General features: G+C 40.5%; 1 protein-coding gene across 1 annotated transcript; it reads left to right on the forward strand.

Annotated features, from left to right (window-relative positions):
- Positions 1 to 308: 308 nt before the first annotated feature.
- Positions 309 to 21,540, forward strand: SLFN11 (schlafen family member 11). The gene is made up of 5 exons (XM_043903027.1): positions 309 to 708; positions 6,606 to 7,675; positions 9,129 to 9,257; positions 17,429 to 18,152; positions 18,775 to 21,540. The coding sequence occupies exons 2-5, from the start codon at positions 6,619 to 6,621 to the stop codon at positions 19,556 to 19,558; spliced, it is 2,694 nt and encodes an 897-aa protein (XP_043758962.1). The 5' UTR covers positions 309 to 708; positions 6,606 to 6,618; the 3' UTR covers positions 19,559 to 21,540.
- Positions 21,541 to 22,850: the final 1,310 nt, after the last annotated feature.

Here is a 22,850-nt window from a genome sequence, read left to right on the forward strand (position 1 = left end):
ATCAAGAAAATCGTACCCCTTTGAGAGAAACCAAATGGAGCCGGCTCCGGACCGATCATCCCAAATGGCCCTGAGGTGCTCCTCGGGGAATGTGCCCGAATCTGCCTCCGGATCTTCGCGCCATCCTCGTTTAGGTGCACAGACGGCTCTTACCCGGTCCCCAGCGGCGACTGGGCTTTAAGTCCAGGGGACAGCGGTGCGGCTGGAACGAGGCGAGTAGAGCTGGAGAGAGTCCCGAGTAGAAAACCTGATACCCCTTCGGCTGTGATGAGCCAAAGAAAGGACAGTCGAGCAAACGCTCAGGGTGGCTCCCGGCGCGTGGGGGGACACTGCCTGACAAGCTGATTGGCTGCCGCGCTAACAGGCGGGAACGGCCGCGGGCGGATGGGGATCCCGAGCCCGGAAGAACCGCGACCGGGAGCAGAAAGAGGACCTCGCCAGTTTCGTTTTAAGTGAGCTTCGTTCTTTTAGGCCTATCGTGCATAGTATCTTCGAAAGTACAGATAAGCAGGCCCAGAAGGAGAAATCTCCCGCCACCACTAAGACACTCACGTGTTTAAAGCCCGGGCTCTTCACTCGCAAAGTTTCGAGGGGGGGAGGCGGCGTCGTCACCATTGGCTGGATGTGCCAGCTCGCCTAGCGTTTATCAGCTCGCCTTTCAAACTGGGAACAACAAGGATCCTGCAAAGTTCTAAGCAGCGCACCTGGGTAAGTTTGTCCCTCCCCCCACCGCCCTGCCCCCGCAGTTGCCAAACGGGCTTCCCTGGTGGCTCAGTTGGTAAAGAATCCGCCTGCAATGCAGGAGACCCCGGTTCGATGCCTGGGTTGGGAAAATCCGCTGGAGCAGGGATAGGCTACCCACTCCAGTATTCTTGGACTTCCCTATTCCAGTGTTCTTGCCTGGGAAATCCCATGGACAGAGGAGCCTGGCGGGCTACATTCCACAGGGTCACACAGAGTTGGACACGACTGAGCACAGCACACACATAATAAACTTCAAGTATGAAAGTGCTGGTCGCTCAGTCATGTCTTTGCGACCCCAGGGCTATAGCCCGCCAGGCTCCTCTGTTCATGGGACTTTCCAGGCAAGAATACTGGAGTCGGTTGTCATTCCCTTCTCCAGGGGATCTTCCTGACCTGATCAAACCCAGGTCTCTTGCTTTACAGGCAGATTCCTTACCCTCTGAGCTCCTAGGGAACTTAAAGAACAAATATAAAAAACTGTTCTGCTATCCACAATTTTTGTTACCCCATTACCTCAAATAGACAAGTGTTGGTGTCTTGCCATAGTCATTTCAAGCTTTTAAAAAATCGAGTAACTAAAATATTGTAGATAAATTTGAAGTTCTCTTTGCCTTCTCTCTCCTCTCTCTTCATTTTTCTCTTCTTATCTCAGAAGCAACCAACATTCTGAGTTTACTGTATATCTTTTTAATATTTTTAACGCAGTTTTACACAAGCACAGACATCCAGGAATAATATGTAGCACTGTGATGCGTGCATTTTTAGCTTGTTTAAATGGTATAATTTTATGTGTATATTTCTGCAACTTGATTTTTTAAACTCTGTATTTTGTTTCTCATATCTATGTCATTGTGTGTGTTTCAGTTTATTCTCTTAAAGTGGTTCACAGCATTCCTTTCAGTAAATATTACCATTATTTCCTTATTCTATTATTGATAGGCTATTTCCAAAACTTGGTGTTACAAATAATGCTTAAAAAAAAAAAAGACTGTTCTTATCTCCTTACATACATGGTTTATCCATTCATCAGTTGAAAAACATCTTGGTTGCTTCCAAATTTTTGTAATCATGAGCCAAGCTACTATGAACATTCATGTGCAGGTTTTTGAGGACAGGTATTCAACTCTTTTGGGTATTGGAAGCATGGAGTCTTAACCACCACTGAACTTCCATGGAAATCCATGACTCACAGCAAAATAGAGAGGAAAGTACAGAGATTTCCCATATATCCCTTGCCCCTACATTGGCATTACCCTCCTATCATCAACACCCACCCCCCACCATACCCACCGGCAACACAGTGGTACATTTGTTACAATTGATGAACTTACATTGAAAGATCGTGATCACTCAAAGTCCATAGCTTACTTTATGGTTCACTCTTGGTGTACATTCTACGGTTTGGACAAATGTGTAATGACATGACATGCCTCCACAACTGCACTGTTAAACAGAGTATTCCCACTGCCTCAAAATCCTCTGTTCTCTACCTATTTATCCTTCCCTTCCCACAACTCCTGACAACCACTGATCTTTTCACTGTCTCCACAGTTTTGCCTTTTCCAGAATGTCGTGTAATTAAAATCATACAGTATGTCCTTTCACATGGTCTTCTGTCACTTTGTAATATGCATTTATATTTCCTTTTTGTCTTTCCTGACTTGATGGCTCATTTCTTTTTAGCACAGATAATATACCACTGTCTGGGTGTACCACAGTTTATTTATTCACTCACATGCTGAAGGATATTGACTGCTTCCAAGTTTGGGAAGTTACGAATAAAGCTGCTAAAAACATCTGTGTAGAGGTTTTTGCATGTTGCTCCCTGTTTTAATCTAGGTTGAGAAGCAATTTGTCATAAACTCGCAGTGAGTGGCTAGTTTGGGTTTCTATCTATTGGGTTAGGGAGGAAGAAAAACAGTTCAAATAATGGACTTGAGTTTCCATCAAATACCATGTCCTTCAATTTATTTCTAAATATCTCTCAACTGTTTATTTCTCTTCATATCCACAGTCACTAGTACACACCACCATCTTTTCTCATTGGACTATGGAAATAGCATCCGCAAAGTTCTCTTCCACAACTACTCTAGTCTCTTCCAATCCATTCTCCACACTGAAGCTAGAAGGAACTTTGTAAAAAAAAAAGTATACACACACACACACATACACACACACACATACACACAGGGTACAGAGTACATCTGATGCTATGCCTTCCTGCTAAAAATCCTCCAATGGCTTCCCATTACCTTCAGGATAAAGACTGAATCCTTAAAGGGGCCTGCCAGCCAATGTACAGGTGACTCTTGATCCCCTTTCCAGCCTCATTTCCTCCCTCTCCATCCCTCCATCTCAGTGTTTCAGACAGTCCGTCCTTTGAACCTGACATATTCCTTCCTACTTCCTTCTGGAAAGTTTTTTCTACCCTTCTTCACCTAATTAACTCCTCACCTCATTTACACTCTTCAGATCTTAATTCAGAATATTACTTTTTCTAGAAAGCCTTCTCAGAACCCATCCCCCTTCCAACTGCCATATGAGGACAGTTTCCAATCTAAGCATCCCTGGCATTCTGAACTATCGTTTATTTAACAGTGAGCTTCACTAAACAATGAGCATCTTGAGAGCAGGGACCGTGTTTGTTTTGTTCACCATTGTCTACTCTGGATTTAGCACAGTGATTGGCAAATAATAGATGTCCACTAAACAGCTGTTAAGTAAATGCAGTATTGCTTATTATTAAGAATTGTGAACAAGAGAAATGTTAACGATCAAGAAATGTCCAGTTCATTAATATTGTATGTACTTGGTGAAAAGTTTTATTGTCTTTAAGGCATATAATTAGAAATATAATGACTTCAAAGGTTTACAGAAGTGTTAATGATAAAAGCAGAATGCAAAACTCTTCATCTGACGCTTACAATCTGTTAAAAAAAAATCTGTAATATTATTAAGGTCATAAGACATAAAGGAAAAACAGGTGAAAGAATTACTGAGTGTCATAATGTTCATGAAATATATGACAATACTGAATTTTGTAGCAGGCCATAGTTTTTCATGTGTCAAACACTTTATATGTAATAATGTAGAAATTATATGATTTTGAAGTTTAAAAAAGCTCTCCAGTAAACACAATGGAGCCAGGCACTTAAAATTTTTCCTTGTTATAACTGCCCTGATACTTTTATTCTGTTATTGATTTATCAGAGCTCTCAATTTTTAAACCAAACCAATTTTGCTTTTCTGCCTATTGAAAAAGAAATCTACCAGACATTTCCCTTTATTGATTTTCTTTTAGGTCTTAAAGGGAGAAGAAAATATTAGGAGTTCTGAAGCTTTCTCTGCCATATAAAATGTTCCAGGCTGACTAGATAATAGAAGGCAGTTGCTGATATGATATCAGTCACTGATATCAGTTGCTGATAATAGTATGCTTCCCAGGTGGCTCAGTGGTGACGAATCCACCTGCCAATGCAGGAGTCACGGGTTCAATCCCCGGGCTTGGAAGACCCCCTGGAGTAGGACATGGCAACCCACTCCAGTATTCTTGCCTGGAAAATTCCATGGACAGAGGAGCCTGGCTGCAGTCCATGGGGTCACAAAGAGTTGGACACGATGAGCACACATGCAAACACAATACTTGAGAGCAAATATCCATATGAATAAACATCAAAACTTTGAAGTCCAAATGTCTCCAGTGGCATTTTGTATAAATAACCTGACAAGAACACCTTAAAGGTTATAAAATACAGAATAAGATATTTATAAATATAAAATATATCACAAGGAACATATCAGGTAAATGAGTAAGATTGTGAATGACATGGCCTTCTAATAATTGTTCAGAGCTCTTAAGTAATAAAGATGCTAGGAGCTTGGGATTAACATACACACACTACTATATATAAAATAGATAATTGACAAGGACCTGCTGTTTAGCACAGGGAACTCTACTCAATGTTCTGTAATACTCTATGTAGGGAAAGAATCTGGAAAAGAATGATATCTGTATATGTATAAGTGAGTCACTTTGATGTACACCTGAAACTTACACAACATTGTAAGTCAACTATACTTCAATAAAATGTAAAATAAATAAGATGCTAATGGCTTATCTAAAAAACAAAAATCAAACAAACAAAAAGCAAAACAAATAAAAAAAAACTCTCAATCTTGTTAATTAATCAAATAATTGCTTTTTAATTTTCCAACTTTCTTCTGCCCGTCCATCTGTTGTTATTCCTGTTCTTTTGTGTTCTTTTGTGACCTGGTTTTTTCCCTAAATTCTTTAAATGTTGATGGAAATCATTTTATTTAAATTCTCTCTCTTACTGTGACATACATTTAGGGCTATGAATTTTTCACCACATACCATTTAAACCACATCATGGTAATCTGATGGACCCTAAACCATAAATCTCCAATAGTCATATTCTTTGTGTCTTTCACAGCGGTTAGTGTGCCCTTGGTGAGAGCCCATTAGATGTTTCCTGTGCTAAAAAAATTAAGAAATGAAATATTTCAATGTATGCTTCAGTATATAATCAAAGAAAAGAATAAAAAAAAAAAAATACTGTCTAGGTTGCAGCACAACCCTGGGTCTTAAGCGCTCTCTCCTCACTATGGTACTGTTGAGTTTTGTTGATTTGCTCAATCACTCCCAAATACAAGTTTTTTGGCATCATAAAGTCTTAGAATCCATTATCCTTCTTTTCCCTCATTTCTCAGATCCACCCTCTGCCCTGGCCATCTTTGTTTTGTTAGAATGCACAGTCCAAAAGTTCAACCACTTTGTTACTCCAAATTCATATGCCCTACTCTCCTTTAAAAATTTTCGGAGGTAAAAGTTTTCTTTTTTATGTCATGAGTAATTTCAAATTTACAGGAAAAAAATAGAGAACAATATAGTGAACACCAGTTTGTCCACCACCCAGTTAATAGATGAAATCAATTATAAACTTATTTAGACACTTTTCAAATATACACAGAGGTGGAGAGAAGGCAAGGAGAGTGAATCTCCATTTATCAATCACCCATCTTCAATAATCATTGAATTTTTTTTTTTTTGTTACCAATAAGTGGTACTGCTAACCATTCAATTGCCCAAGCCAAAAATCCAGTTACTAAATTCTAATCCTTTCTCCTGATCTCTAGCTGGTCAATACAGAGCCGTTTTAATTTTTATCAATATTTTCTAAATGTCTCTCGGAAACATTCACACTTCTTCATTCCCACGGCCCCTACCTACTGTGGCACAGGCCAGCATCATCTGTCACTCAGGTTCCTGCAAAACCGTCCCTACTGGTTTACTCCTCTCTAATTAGTTCTCCATCTGTAAATAATGTGCCCTCTGCTCTTAAAAATTAATCATGCAATAAGATTTACTTTTTCAGTGTGCAGTTCTATGACTTCTAGCACATGGATTCATATAATTACAACCACAATCAGGATACAGAACAGTTTCATCACCCCAACCAACTCCACTGTGTTATCCCTTGTAGTTACCCCTTCCCTCCCCATAACCCTTGGCAATTATGGATCTGTTCATCAGTAATGGGTCTTTTACAATGTCTGTGTGCTCATGTCACTCCCTTCCTTAAAATGCTTCTTCGGCTTTCTATTGTTGTAAGCCCTTTTCTAACTCTCAGGTCTCCTCTCACCACTTCTCATCTCCCATTCTCTGTCACTTTTTTTTTTCAGCTCAGTGTAAACTTTTAAAAAGTTTTATTTTATTGAAGTATAGATGCTTCACAAAGTGATTCCGTTATACACACTTTAAATAAATTAATAAATGCATTTTTGTGTACTATGCAATCTACTTCTTCACCAACATGAGATATGTGTTTTAATGGTTTCAGTTGCAGAATAAACATGGAGAAACATTATTCACGTTTGGCGATAAAATCGTCTTATTCAGACTTGGTCATCAATGTAGGAAAAGTAACTCTTGGTGAAAGTAACAGAAAAAAGCTGCAGAAAGTTCAGAGAGAGAAAGAGAAGGCGAAAGTGATCCAGGCTGCATGTGCTTTATTAAACTCAGGAGGAGGAGTGATTCAACTGGAAATGGCAAACAACGATGAAAATCTCGTGGAGATGGGACTGGATTTAGAAGAAGCTTTGAGAACACTTATTCTGTTTTCAAATCTGCAAGCTTTCTTCAAGACAAAGCAACAAGGGAAGTGTTACTACATTTTTGTGAAGTCTTGGAGCACCGACGCTTTCCCTGAAGACATTTCTGTTAAGCCCCGCATTTGTAGCCTGAGTTCTTCGTTATACTGTAGATCTGGCACTTCTGTGTTTCTCATGGATTCAGGAAAGGCATTCAGTTTCCTGAAAACCAAGAAAACAAATGCAAAAAGCTCAGGGAAAGAGCCTTTTGGTGAAATTTCCAAGGTTATACATCCAGACCTCCATGACGTGGATCCTACTTACTGTGTTCTTCAAAAAGACCATTTTGAACATGGTGAAGTCATGCCTTTTCCCGAGTCTCAATTCATAGAGTTTAAGCAGTTTGCTACAAAACACATTGAACAATATACGAAAGACACGATTCTAGAGTATATCCCTGCATTTGCAAACACTGAAGGAGGCTATCTTGTTATTGGTGTGGATGATAAAAGTAGGAAAGTTCGGGGATGTGCTAAAGAAAATGTTGACCGTGACTCTTTGAAAAAGAAAATAGAAGAAGCAATACAAAAATTATCTTGTGTCCATTTTTGCCAATGTCAATGCCAGATAGATTTCACAGTCAAAATCTTGGATGTGTTAGACAAGGGAGAGTTATATGGCTATGCTTGTGTGATCGGAGTGAAGCGATTCTGTGGTGCAGTGTTCTCAGGTGTTCCCAGTTCGTGGATGGTGAAGGATAAGGAGGTTTGCAGCCTGACAACTGAGGAATGGCTAAGCATGATGATGGATACAGATCCAGGTAAGATGGAAAAAAACTCCCTTCCTGTCTTTTCTGCCTCTTCAGAAGCTCCAATTAAACATATTTGCCATGACTTTGAACTTCTCACATCCATTAAACTCTGTGTTTTTTGAACCTTCAAGTATCCTACTTTCCAAACATGAGAAAATTTGGCTGGGTGATGACAAGCCTGAGTCCAGTGTCTTATAATGGGCAATTGCCCACATCAGATGAAAAGAAAATTGTTTGGGGATGATTGCCTTGCAGTGGTGTATTGGAACTAACTCTTGCTGTTTATTGAGATTTATTAAATTTTCAGGATTGTTGTGAGCCAGTTGTTAAACAGTCATTATTAAAAATCAAGTTATACAAACAAAAATCAAGTTATACAGTTCCATAAATTATATTTAAAACCAATGCAGTAAATAAAAAACACAATTATTTATAATACTACTTTTTTTTTTTTGAGACACTTGTCTTTAATATAAAGTTTAATTTGGATTGTTTCTTCTTTTTTTTTTTTCAATTATTTTTATTAGTTGGAGGCTAATTACTTCGCAACATTGCAGTGGGTTTTGTCATACATTGACATGAATCAGCCATGGAGTTACATGTATTCCCCATCCCGATCCCCCCTCCCCCCTCCCGCCCCACCCGATTCCCCTGGGTCCTCCCAGTGCACCTGGCCCGAGAACCTGTCTCATGCATCCCACCTGGGCCGGTGATCTGTTTCACCATAGATGATATACATGCTGTTCTCTCGAAACATCCCACCCTCGCCTTCTTCCACTGAGACCAAAAGTCTGTTCTGTAAATCTGTGTCTCTTTTTCTGTTTTGCATATAAGGTTATCATTACCATCTTCCTAAATTCCATATATATGTGTTAGTATGCTGTAATGATCTTTATCTTGCTGGCTTACTTCACTCTGTATAATGGGCTCCAGTTTCATCCATCTCATTAGAACTGATTCAATATAATACTACATTTTAAGATGATGCGTGTGAGGTTATTTACATCTATTGTATCTGCATGATGGAATTGCTCTAAAATGATGTGTTATGATGCATGTCTCCCCAACTCTGCATTTAGTGACATCATATTGGTAGCTTAAAATTGCCCATGATGGGAATATTTACACCATAGATACATGCATAGATAAGTGTACTAAAAGAATGTTCTATGTACCATAGAAGAAATAAAAACAAAATGCTATTCAGATATGGAGAGTGGAGACTTATATTGAATGGAAACACATTCAAACTTCCAAATAACATCTCTCTTATGATGGTTTTGGCAACTTTCATATGCAGTAAAGGCACTTGTTCATACAGGGTGAATGGGGTGTTTTCTTGCTATTATGTCTCAAATCATGCCTCGACAGCCATACAATATACCCACTCATAAAGTCTTTTTCAGTGGTGAAGAGATGAACTAACATGTCAGAATAACATGAATTTCCTTTCTTTGTTAAGATCTTAGGCAGCTGTGCAAAGACTTTGAATCTCAGCTGAGCCTGTCTAACAGCCCTCCTCAGAGCAGACCAGTGTACTCCAAGAAAGGTCTGGAACATAAGAAGGATCTCCAACAACGCTTATTTCCAGGTAGCAACAATGGTTTGCCTACTTCACACCAGCCAGTTTCTGTGTTAGTAGAGGGGGAGATAAACTGTTATGTTTGTTATTTAAAGTCCTGAAAGTACACTCTGCAAAACCTATGTGTTCAAGGTAATGGTGCTATAAACATATTGATGATAAGTAGTTTAGAAATGAACCCTCACTGACCTCATTCACTGAGGCAGTATCACATATAGAATCCAGGAACATTATTGCCCTTACAGACCTTTTGGTCTTGTTCTTAAATAGGACTGATCATCAGTATTTCTGGTTATTTTTAAAAGTACAGATACCTGGCTCCACACTCCAGACTTCATAAATTAAAATATCTGAAGATAGAACCTTATAATGTTCATTTTTTCAAGCTACTCACAGTATTCTGACCCTCATCCATTTTGGGCACTTTTGATCTAGTTGAATTAGAGGCATACATTGAACTAAGGGCAAATTACCGAACTAAGGGCAAATTACCTCTACCAAATTTACCAGAGGAGTGCCAGTTATGAATACGAAGATGTAAGATTTATATCAAGATGGAACACAAAACAAATACAATGAAGATCAATTACAACATGAGTCAGCATGTTTGGGTTTGAAAGTGAAAGTTAAGTCGCTCAGTCGTGTCCCAGTCTTTGCAACCCCCTGGACTGTAGCCCACCAGGCTCCTCCGTCCATGGGATTCTCCAGGCAAGAATGCTGGAGTGGATTGCCATTTTCTTCTCCTGGGGATCTTCCCGACCCAGGGATCGAACCCATTGTGGGGGGGTCTCCTTGCATTGCGGGCAGATGCTTTTACCTCTGAGCTAGGTTTAGGACAGCACAAAATCATGTTTCAGGACCAAGGATAGCATCTGTTCTCATTCCTTGCTCCCAACATGTTAGGTTTTCCGTTGCTGTCCTCTTTCTATACTTCTAGAGAGGAAAAACCACCTGATCAGATATATGCAGTAAGTTAATGGCTTATCTGGCACTAGAATCTGATACATAAATGTCCTTTTGTTGTTATTTAGTCGCTAAGTCGTGTCCAACTCTTTTGCCACCCCATGGACTGTAGCCTGCCAGGCTCCTCTGTCCATGGGATTCTCCAGGCAAGAATACTAGAGTGGGTTGTCATTTCCTCTTCCAGGGAATCTCCCTGACCCAGGGATAGAACCCGAGTCTCTTGCATTGGCTGGCAGATTCTTTACCACTGAGCTACCAGGGAAGCGTCCTATGTATGTGGAAATGTCTATCGAGGACCTTTAAGTTAATAGATAATGATGTTCCAATTAAGATTTCTTTTTCACCTTACCTAATTGAGCTTTCTGCATTCATTTGCATATCAATTTATATTTTAATAATTGTCCACAATAAACAGTACTAAATCTAAGAATAAACATAAGCATTGATAATTATTTTTTAAATTCAACAAATTCTATTTTAGTAGAACTTATTAACATTGAATAAATTATATCTAAAAACAAAACACTGGGCTTTATGCTCATAGAGTGATAACCTATTATTCTAGTATAAAAAAATCAATTTTCCAGGAATCATACCAAACATTTGAAGGACAGTTTCAACACTATTCAAATTATTCCAGAGTCATATAAAAAGGGAAGATTCCCAGGTTATTTTAAATGGGAGTAACAGTAATTGTAAAACTTGACAGAGACAGCATACAAAAGGAAAACTCAGACTAATCTTCCTTATGAATGAAAATGCAAACACAGAACTCCAGAAATGAAAGGATGGATCAACATTAAGAGAGTAATTATTATAATCCATAATTTCTAATTATAATCCACCATTTCTTCATGCAGAAAATTTTATGATTGTCCTCTTATATACTGAAAAAGCATTTGAAAAGCATGAATATACATTTTAATTTTTAGAAGACAATAAAATAGGAGCCCATAGATACTTCTTTAACATTATATTTATATCTATGTATTGATGTCTATATCTATCAATATCCACCAAAGACCATTATGCTAATAGGGAGATATGAGAAGCATTCTATTAAATTTGGGGACAAAACCATTATGTGCACTACTACAACTTTTGTGCAGTGTTAATTAGCCAATGCCATTAGATAGGAGAAAGAAATTAGAGGGACAAAAACTGAAGAACATAGGACCATATTCAAGAGAATCCAATGAAAACCTATTATAAACAATAGAAGAATATGGACTGAATACCAATAGTTGTATTAATAGCATTATATGAAGTCAGAATTAATATCACAAAAATTCAGTTTCCTAATATAACAAACAATCAAAGAAAATACCCAATTTTCAATAGCAACAAAAAGTTAAAATATCTAAGATAAGCCAATCTGAGAAAAATTTTAAATAATATTGAAGGACACAGAAGAAAAATAAAATGGAAACACATGTTATATTTTTGAAGGGAAGAAAGTTGTCAATTTTCTCTAAGTTATTTTATAAACTTAGGTATCAATTTTAAAAAACCCAAGAGATTAACTTAATCTGGAGATTAACTTAACTTCATTGGAACTTAAAGTTCCAGTGAAAAAATAAGTAAGAAGAGCCAGGAAATAAAAATCTGAAAAAGAAGAGCAAAAAGAAGGGCACTCCAGATATGAAATCATTATAAAGCCTCAAATAAAAACAGAGTTATATTGACATATAATTAGATCAAGGGTACAGAATAGAAGATCTGAAAATAGATGCAAACACATATCAGAATTTAGTTCGTGATGGAACTGGTCTCTCAACTAAGGGAGAAGAATGGGGATGTTTCAATAAAGAGACATTGGGATAACTGGGTGATAATTTATTTTTAAAAAGATGCATGATTGATACTATATACCAACATAAGCTCTAAATCAATCAAGAATTTAAAAAAATCAAAGCCATAAGTGTTCTGGAAGAATACATTCATAAATGGCTTTATGCTTTTGGCATGAGGATTAGAACATTCAAGATTCAAAATCCAGAAGCCGTGACTGTATACTGACATACATGATTACATTAAAAATAAGCAGTGTGCATGGCTAAAACAACTAGGTACAAAGTCAAAGGGCCATTGACCAACTAGGAAAAATGTTTGCAACTGATATTACAGAGGGCCAATGTCTCTAATATATAAAGAGCTTCCAAAAGTTGATGAGGATAAAGAACAACTTAACAGAAAAATCAACTAACATAGTTCAGAGCACATAAAATTCAAATGGCTTTCAAACATTTGGAAAGATTCCTAATCGTAATCAAAATAAGAGATGTAAATTTAAACAAGCTATCATTTGTATCTACTGGATTGTAAAAAAAATCTGATATTATCATTTGTATGCTATACTGCTATTTCTCGGCATTTGTATGCGATACTATGCAAGTCTTCCCATTCATTACTGGCAGGGATACATATTGGTACAACTATGGAGGACAATTTGGCAATATCTATTGGAAGGACAGATGCATTTACCCTTTTACCCAGTAATCCCACTGCTGGGACTTTTAAATTTATTATTATTTTGGCCATACCACATGGCTTGTGGGATCTTAGTTCCCTGACTAGGGATCCAATCCAGGCCCTCGGCAGTGAGAGTGCTGAGTCTAAAATCACTGGACTTCCAGAGAGTTCCTGGGAGTTTATACTTTATATATACCTGTGTGCACACTAAATGTCCAAGACTATGTACAAGGTTACTCATTGTAATGGGCTTCCCAGATGGCTCAGTGGTAAAGAATCTGCCGGCCAATGCAGAAGATGTGGTTTGATCCCTGTGTAGGGAAGATCCCCTGTAGGAGGAAATGGCCACACACTCCAGCATTCTTGCCTGGGAAATCCCATAGACAGAGGAGCCCAGCAGACTACAGTCCATAGGGTCGCAGAGAGTCAGACACGACTGAGGACCGAGTGAATGAGCGTGCACACATTGTAATATTCTTGTAATGGCAACAAGTTGAGGCAGGGACTTCCTTAGCGGTCCACTGGTTGAAAGCCTGCCTTGTAGCACTGGGGTTGCAAGTTCCATCTCTGGTCGGGGAACCGGGATTTCACATGCCATGGAGCAACTGGAGAATCCGTGGTTTGCAATGGAAGGTCCCACATGCTGCATCTAGGACCCTACACAGCTAGGTAAATAAATATTTACTTTAAAAAAGTTGGAGCAAACACACAAGAATCCATCAACAGGGACTTGTGTCACATCCATAAGATGGCATGTTAGACAAATGTGGGAAAAAAATAAGGCAGTTCTTGGCACTTGTATAGAAAGATCTCCCACACATATTGCTGGACAAAAAGATGTGAGGGCTGAACAAAAGGGGGAAATATTTGCTTGTATTTGCTCGAAGAAGTTTTGGAAGAATAGGTGAGGAACTGGCAAAAAAAAAAAAAAAGTCTGTGTTAGGGGAGTAGGATGGAGTTGAAGAGGGAGGAAAAGAGCAAACAGGAGTAGAAGTGCTTTGGCATTTGGACTATGGGGATGTATTACCTAGTTAGAACTATTTTTTAAGGCAAATTGTCATTTTTCAGAGTCTGCTATTATTAGATTCTAAACTCTCAACATGGTAAATAATCAGTTCAGTTTCGGTTTTGCAGCGGGAGTCCAGATTCTGTGGATAGGGAAATCCACTATTGATCGACAATAGTTTAGCTTCAGATTAAACAGTATAAATGTTTCTTGAAAGAAATGTAATGACTCTCTGGAGTTTTGTCTGTGCCTGGCGTGATGGGTACTAGAGAAAGTCAGGGGTGAGAGTACTGGATCAGATTCAGCCAGCCCCGAACGACCTCCATCCTGGTGTCCTAAACTGTTAGGTGCCCTCACCTGATTTCCTGTAGTTGGAAAAAGCATCAGTCCACATACTTCAGGGCTCCGTGTTTAACGATTTCCCTAGCTCATCTACTGTATAGCACAGGGAACTCTGCTTAATATTGTGTAACGGCCTAAATAGGAGAAGGTTTTGAAAAAGAATAGCCACTAGACACGTGTATATTTGTGTAAAAGAATCACTTTGCTGTGCACCTGAAACTAACACGTTGTTAATCAACTATACTCTAGAATACTCTTAAAATGTTTACTTATTGGACTTCCCCGGTGGTACAGTGGTTAAGAATCCACCTGCTGACAAAGAGGACTTAGGTTCGATCCCTTGTCTGGGAAGCTTCCACATGCCACGGAGCAACTGACCCCATGCACCACGACTGCTGAAGCCTGTATGCCTAGAGCTTGTGCTCTGCAACCAGAGATGCCATCAAAATAAGAAGCCGGCCTACCACAGCTAGAGAGTAGCCTCTGCAACTAGAGAAAAACCTGTTCCCAGCAATGAAGACTCAATGCAACCAAAAATTAATTAATACATTAAAAAAAATTTTATTTAAGGAAATGGCAACCCACTCCAGTGTTCTTGCCTGGAAAATCCCATGGACAGAGGAGCCTGGCGGGCTACATACAGTCGAGGCCACAGCATGGGGTATTTGCAGGCATCCCTCACCTTCCATCCATGGAAAACCAGAAATGAAGAGGATTAACAGCGTGGGGCTATGCTTGACCATGAAGGAATAAATGCCTCTCCTCCTTCCCTAAAAAAAAAAAAAAAATTTTATTTATTTAGGCTGCACTGGGTTGCAGCATGTGGACTTTTAGTTGTGGTATGCTTGCAGGATCTAGTTCCCCAACCAGGGATTGAACCTGGGCCTCCTGCATTGGGAGTGCCCAGTCTTATCCACTGGGCCACCAGGGACTCCCTAACATAAATGAAAAAAAACGCATTCACACACATACACAAACACAAAAGATTTCCCTAGATCCATGGTGAGATTAGTGCTTAGTATGGATATGAAGTTCTGTGAGAACCCTGAGGAGAGAACAAACATGGGGCTTCTGGAAGGACTGGAAGGACTGAGATGTCAAAAGTAGAGGTTTTTTTGGAATTCTCTTGCTTTTTCTAAGATCCAGCCAGGTCTTAGTTGTGGCACACAGAATCTTCCACCTTTGTTGTACCATATGGGATCTAGCACCCCAACCAAGGAATCCGCCTGCAATATGGGAGACCTGGGTTCGATCCCTGGGTTGGGAAGAAACCATGGAGAAGGGAACAGCTACCCACTCCAGTATTCTGGCCTGGAGAATTCCATGGACACTACAGTCCATGGGGTCGCAAAGAGTTGGACACGACTGAGCCACTTTAACTTTCAAAAGTAGAGGAGGGCATTCGAGTCTCAGGGCACACCTGCACAAAGGCACAGAGACCCCAAGTCACATGGAGAGTGGTAACTCCTCTGGTGCACATGAAGTGGTTGGTCTTTTATTGACATTTAGTCTGGCCCCTATCATTGATTAAGTGCCAAGTAGAATATCAAAGAAATGAAAGGGACACATTGTCTCCACATAATTTCCTTGGGAAGCATATCCCATTATGTAATTAAAAATACGAGCTATTTGGTGATAAGGAGGTGCTATGAACATCAAATGCTTTAGTGACATGCTCCACTTAGCAGCAGGCGTAGTCTGTGTGGCTTGCAGGGCTGTGCAGTAGAGACCACGAGAGGGTCTGGTGTCTGAGACAGTACCGGGTCCAGCCCACGGCTCTGCCACTTCCCAGTGGTGTGACCTTGGGCCAGGCACTTGACCTGTTTGAGTTCCTATTTACTCATACGAAAAAGACAACAGTCAGTATATCTGCCTTGCAAAATTGTGAGAATCATAGATGCATGTCAACTCCCAGGTATAATCAACAAATGGTGTGTTTTCTTATTTTATACTTCTTATTTTATACTTCCTGTTTGGTTTCTAAAGCTGCATGTTTAAACATATCCTTATATCTTCTGTCCATCCAAAGATGCATGTTTCCCCCATCTTTTAAATATTTATTTATTTACTTTTGGCTGTGATGGGTCTTGCTGCTGCTCAGGCTTTTCTCTAGTTGTGGCTAGTGAGGGCCACTCTCTAGTGGCAGTGCATGGGCTTCTCATCGTGGGCACTTCTTTCATCCTGGAGCAAAGGCTCTAGGTGCTCAGGCTTCTGTGGTTGTGGCATATGGGTTCAGTAGCTGTGGCTCCCAGCCTCTAGAGCACAGGCTCAGCGGTCGTGATGCATGGGCTTAGCTGCTGTGCAGCATATCGGATCTTCCTGAGTCAGGGATTGAACCCGTGTCTTCTGCATTGGCAGGAGGGTTCTTTACCACTGGGAGTCACCAGGGAAGCCCTCCTCCCACCTTTTACATCTCCAAAATCCAGATGTGTCTCATCATAGATTCCATCTCCTACTTACCACCACCCGGGTTACAGGCAAAACCAAGTTAAGCAAACATCTGATACCAGTGAGAAAGTACCACGGCAAGGAACAATAAACAACCACCAATGCAATATGGGTCATTTCACTGGAAATCAACACTACAGATCCAGTTTCTAGCATGTGATCTGATGCCACCACCAGAGAACGACAACAGTCTCTTCATTCCTCCCCCCACCTCTTGGGAACAAATGATCGTTGACATAAGTTTAAAACCCTAAAAGGCAAAGTTTATTTTCATGTCACAACACTGATCCCTGCTCCCTCATGTCAAAGGGAAGACTCTTTGTTATGGATGCAGTCTTACATAGATCTGTAAGGGAGTGATGCTTCAGGAGAGTTATCTCAGAGTCTGATCTCAGCATCTCCCAGTGCAGGGCTGCATGGAGTTTCCCTCTAGCAAAGTTCTCATAGCTCCATCTTCTCCACTGATATTTAATGACCACCTTCTTCTTGGAAGGGTTCTTCCTCCTTCCATCAGTGGGGACTGTTCAGGGGCATTTTGAGATTCAGGTGCTTTAAGAGTAGCAAGGGAAAGAATAACTTCTCAACCAGCTACAATGAGCACATACTTTATGCCATTTCATTTATTTCTCACCATAAGAGATGTGCTATTTTTGTAAACATGGATTTCTGTTCGTTTTACAGATGAGGGAACAGTCTTAGGTTAAGAAATTTACCAGGGTCATAAACATAATAAGCACATAGGCTTAGCTGAAGTGTGCCAGACTATCAAGGCTTCTTTTTCTTCACTGTAATATAATAATATTGGCAAAAGAATGTATATAAAATATGTAATTTATAATAATTAATAACATTACAATTTAAGTATAAGTATTTAGCAATTTTGATTAATTACAATTAATCATAAAAATGTGGCCTTTGCCATTAAATGTATAATCTTTTCCATATCTAGTGACACCAGGATGTCTGAAATACACCCCTGAATCTCTCCAGAAGGAACTGTTCTTGCAGAATGAAGGTTTGGAGGAATTAATACATAGGCAAATAGACCCATTCTCCCAGGGAATTTTAATCCTTTCTACAAGCTGGGCTGTGGACCTGAACTTGGAAGAGAAGCCAGGAGTCATCTGTGATGCTCTGCTGATAGCGCAGAACAGTCCTCCCATTCTCTACACCGTCCTCAGGGAGCAAGACGCAGAGGGGCAGTCCTATTGCACTCGCGTGGCGTTCACGCTGAAGCAGAAGTTGGTGAACATGGGAGGCTACACTGAAAATCTGTGTATCACGACCAAGGTCCTCCACCTGAGTCCCGAGAGCAGTGCAGAGTCCTCGGCGGGTTCAGGCTCTGTGATTGATTACCCCAGTTCCTATCACCTAGCAGACACTCAGCAAATGGAAGCTTTGCTGCAGTCGCTTGTGATCGTCTTGCTTGGCTTCCGGTCTCTCTTGAGTGACCAGCTCGGCTGTGAGGTTTTAAATCTGCTCACAGCCAAGCAGTATAAGATCTTCTCAAAAAACCTGCGCAAGAGCAAAGAGTTGTTTATCCATGGCTTACCTGGCTCAGGGAAGACGATCATGGCCATAAAGATCATGGAGAAGATCAGGAACACATTTCACTGTAAGACGAATGAAATTCTCTACACTTGTGAGAACGAGCCTTTGAAGAATTTTATCAGGTAAGCAGTTGGATCTTTTTTTTTTTTTTTTTTTTGGGCCGTACCACACCGCTTAATGGGATTGAACCCAGGCCCACTGCACCAAAAGGGCCGAGTTCTAATCATTGGACGGCCAGGGAAGTCCCAGCAGCTGGATCTTATTGTCAGCAAATGAGGTTCTGTCTAAATTCACTCCACATCCCCGACAACCTGAATCAGCTTGTTTCTTGAGAGTAAGATGGCAAAATGATCTGTGGCAAGAATACCATGTTTGTAGCTGCTGCTAAGTTGCAGAGAAGGCAATGGCACCCCACTCCAGTACTCTTGCCTGGAAAATCCCATGGATGGAGGAGCCTGGTCGGCTGCAGTCCATGGGGTAGCTAGGAGTCGGACACGACTGAGTGACTTCACTTTCACTTTTCACTTTCATGCATTGGAGAAGGAAATGGCAACCCACTCCAGGGTTCTTGCCTAGAGAATCCCAGGGACCGGGGAGCCTTGGGCTGCCGTCTCCCTGGAATTCTCCAGGCAAGAACCCTGGAGTGGGTTGCCATTTCCTTCTCCACGTGTTTGTAGGAGTATGATCATTTTCCTCCTTTACTGACTCAAGGGAAAACCGGATGTATCTCTTTAATTTTCACAGGGACAAAGATATCTGCCAGGCAGTGACCCGGAAGAGCTTCATGAAATATGACTTTACACACATTCAACACATCATCATCGATGAAGCTCAGAATTTCCGCGCTGAAGATGGGGATTGGTATAGAAAGGCGAAAACCATAACTCAGAGAGACACGGATTGCCCAAGAATTCTGTGGATCTTTCTGGACTACTTTCAGACCAGCCACATGGAGTGCATCGGCCTCCCTGCTCTCTCAGCCCAGTATCCAAGGGAAGAGCTCACCAGAGTGGTACGCAATGCAGGTCAAATAGCCGGATACCTACAACGTGTATTGCAGAGGGTCAGGAAAAATCCTCCACGTAACATCCCTCATGAGCCCCTGAAGATGTGTCTTGAAGCTAAATGGGCTTGGGATGTTCAGGGAACCTTAAATATTAAGAAGAACTTAACTCTGAATGCAATAGTGACGCATGTGGCAGACACATGCAAGCTTCTCTTTGAAAGGGGCTATTCTCCCAAGGATGTTGCTGTGCTTGTCAGCACCACAAGAGATGTGGAGAAATACGAGCAGGAGCTCTTGAAAGCAATGAGGAAGAAAAGGATAATGTGTCTCACCAATGCGAGTGACATGGGGGGTGATCACATTGTGTTCGATAGTATCCGAAGATTCTCAGGTCTGGAAAGGAACATTGTGTTTGGGATCCATCCAAGCACCATGGAGCCAGCTATCTTATACAACATTCTTGTCTGTCTGGCATCCAGAGCGAATCAACAGCTACATATTCTGTGGCAGCGTGATGTTTAAGAAGAATTCCAAACCAAAATGATGAGGATGAGGCGATTTGGGATTTGGGATGAGGCGATTTGCTCTGTCAGTATCCATGGGTGGCAGTCTGACTGGTATTGGAAGAAACTTGTCTTTTCCATTCATGGAAAAGATTTGGGCAGAGCTGACATACAGAATCTGGAACTTCCCTCTCTGGCTCTCTCCTTTTAGGGATTCCTCCCCACACTACTTCTGACAGCTATTGTCCCAAATTCTGACTCTGATTCTTCCGACCAGAATGATAGTGATTTTCTAAAGAAACTTTAATCACCCTGCACAGCCCAGACTGTGACCTGCCCTTTGGCTAAAAGCCATAAAACAACACATTCGTCCAGTGGCCGTTGTTTCTTCTAAGTCTGGACCCTCATAGTGTATTTTTAAAAAAATTTGTCCAGGATCTATAGTTAATCTGCAGAAGGGTGGTCTGGTAAGGACTACTTGGCCACATTAGAAGCAGAATTCTTATTTCCAGAATTCTTGACATTTCTCTGTGTTGCAGTGATCCAGGATTTGGGAGGTTCCCAAGATAGTTCAGACAGCAACTGAGTGGGTCTTAATAATTTTTGGCAGAACATAGAGCACTGTACAAGTATTTAATCCTTTAAAATTGTAAGTTCCATTTTTTTTGTCCTCAGAATATCCCAGATCAAGCTTTAATCATGATAGTAAGCATTGATTGTCACTTTACAAAGAAATTATAAGCCAATATAAAACAAAACTAGAGCCATTTTCTCTTTCACTGAGAGCATTAGAGACCAAAATCTGCTTCTAAAGGTGCACACGGGTCATTAAGTAAATAGAACTAGGAAAAATACAGTCTTTACAGAGGAACTTCTCAACTCTGCTCTACTTAATGTTCTATAACATATCAACTTAAATTTTGAGTCAAGTATATTCTTGAACTATAATTTCCCCCTTTACTTTTATATTTTGGTGGGCCAGTCTTAAGGACTGAATGTTTGTGTCCTTCCAAAATTGACAGATTGAAGCCCTTAACATTTAGTGTGGATGTATTTGTAGATTTGTAAGGAAGTCATTAAGGTTAAATGAGGTCATAGGATGGGGTCTTGATCTCCTAAGATTGGAGAGCTTATAAGAGACACGCAAGAGCTCTTTCTGTCTCTTTCTCTGTTCACACACAAACATGAGGTCATGTGAACCCAGAGAGAGATGGTGGCCAGTTCCAAGTCAAGAGGCTCCAAGATGAAACAACTCCTCCTGACACCACGATCTTAGATTCCCAGCATCTAGAACTTTGTGAAATAAATTTCTGTCCTTTAAGCCACTCAGTCTGTGGCATTTTGTTCTTACAGCCTAAGCAGACTAACATAGCCACAGAATTATTCTTCTAACTAAAACACATACTTAATAGTGTTAGTGTTAGTTGCTCAGTCATGTCCGACTCTTTGTGACCCCATGGACTACAGCTCACCAGGCTCCTCTAACCATGGAATTCTCCAGACCAGAATACTGGAGTGGGTAGCTATTCCCTTCTCCAGGGGATCCTTCTGACCCAGGGATCGAACCCAGGCCTCCCACATTGCAGGCAGATTCTTCACCATCTAAGCCACCAGGGAAGCCCTGCTACTTAATAACGCCAATGCATTTCTTATTTTTCTGTCCATACAAAACATTTGAAAAATGTTTCTAGTCTAAAAAATAACCACAAAACATTTGTACAACTAATGGAAATTTAAAACATTACATGACTAATATTCCACTTATTACTAGTCCTATTCTACTCCCCTTCTCCCATCTTATAAGTTGTGACTTTTTCTTTCTCCTGTCTGTGCTTGCACATGGAATTTCATCCTCTTGACTTGAAACTGTAGGCTCTTCTAACTTCAGCAAAATAAGGAAAAAGTGTTCTTTCTTTCTGATTGCATTAAATCAGTTACAACACTGCACCAAATAGTTATCCTTGTAAATGCTGTTTCTAATAAAATTGGTTTTGTAAGTTCCCTGGACTTGGAGTTGCAATGTCTACAAAAGTAATTCTTTAAAAGTCTAATTCTGGAGCAAAGCCTGCCACCATGTCCTGCCCACTGTCCACTGCCCACAGTGGGGTATCTCTCCAGAAACTTGCTTCAGGCCTGTAAACTCCCCCATCCATTAAACCATTGGTTCTCTGTTGCTGACTCCAGCCTGTTTCTTCAGTCTTGAAGCTGGGCAAACACGGGCCTTGTAGGCCTGAGGGTGCAGTCCAGAAACTGGTGGAGCCAACCAAGAAACCGAAGAAACTCCCACTCGTGCCAAGATGTTGGAAAACACAGGATGGGGAATGGAAAGCTGCAGGGACTGCCCATGAGCCTGTGGGGCCTGAAAGTTGCAGGGGTAATCCTGGGGTGTCTGTCCTTGCTGAAGGGGGGCCACCAAGAGATCTGGAGAGCAATGGCCTCTAATGGCTCTGCTATTGTATCAGTGTGAGCCTTTTGTCATTGGCAAACCTATCTTTCAAGAAGTATTTGGTATTTCTCTTGTGCCTCTGAGATGTAAATAATCTATCTGGGCTCTCTGGAACTTTAATCTTACATGACCTCTAAGGGTAAAGAAGGGAAAAAAAGCTTTTAGGTAAACTCTGTAGAAATAATTATATTTTGGGAATGTCTACCTAAAATAGTCTCCCTAGATTTTGGTGACTTTGAAAATGAAGTTGAAAGAAGAGAATTCATGAGTCATTTCAAACAGGATAAAATATTGAAGTATTAATTACTGGGCAAGTCTAAGTTTACCTACCTTTGTTTGCTTAGGAGAGGAAGACTAAACATTAAGTTTTCCAATCAGGAAGTGCATGATTACTTGCTTCTTGTTTGTTTTTTTTTTTTTTTTGCCAGAGATTAAGATTCTCAAGGGCTAAGATTATAATTAGTCATAATTCTTGTAACCAAGTTTCTTTATCCATCACATTGTGATCGTTTGTGCCTTTTTGAAATACTTTAGACATTTGTTATTGCTGTACTCTGATGTTTTAGCAAAAAATGCTTCATCTTCAAGAAGATTCGTAGGAAGAGCCTCTTGACCATAACAGGTCTGATAAATTTCATCTTATACTGCTGAACTGATAGCTCAGTTAGTAAAGAATCTGCCTGCAATGCAGGAGACTCTGGTTCAATTCCTGGCTCAGGAAGATCTGCTGGAGACGGGATAGGCTACTCACTCCAGTATTCTTGGGCTTCCCTGTGGCTCAGCTGGCAAAGAATCCACCTGCAGTGCAGGAGACCTGGATTCGATCCCTGGGTTGGGAAAATCCCCTGGAGAAGGGAAAGGCTAC

The sequence above is a fragment of the Cervus elaphus genome, chromosome 5, assembly GCF_910594005.1.
Source record: "Cervus elaphus chromosome 5, mCerEla1.1, whole genome shotgun sequence".
Taxonomy (NCBI): domain Eukaryota; kingdom Metazoa; phylum Chordata; class Mammalia; order Artiodactyla; family Cervidae; genus Cervus; species Cervus elaphus.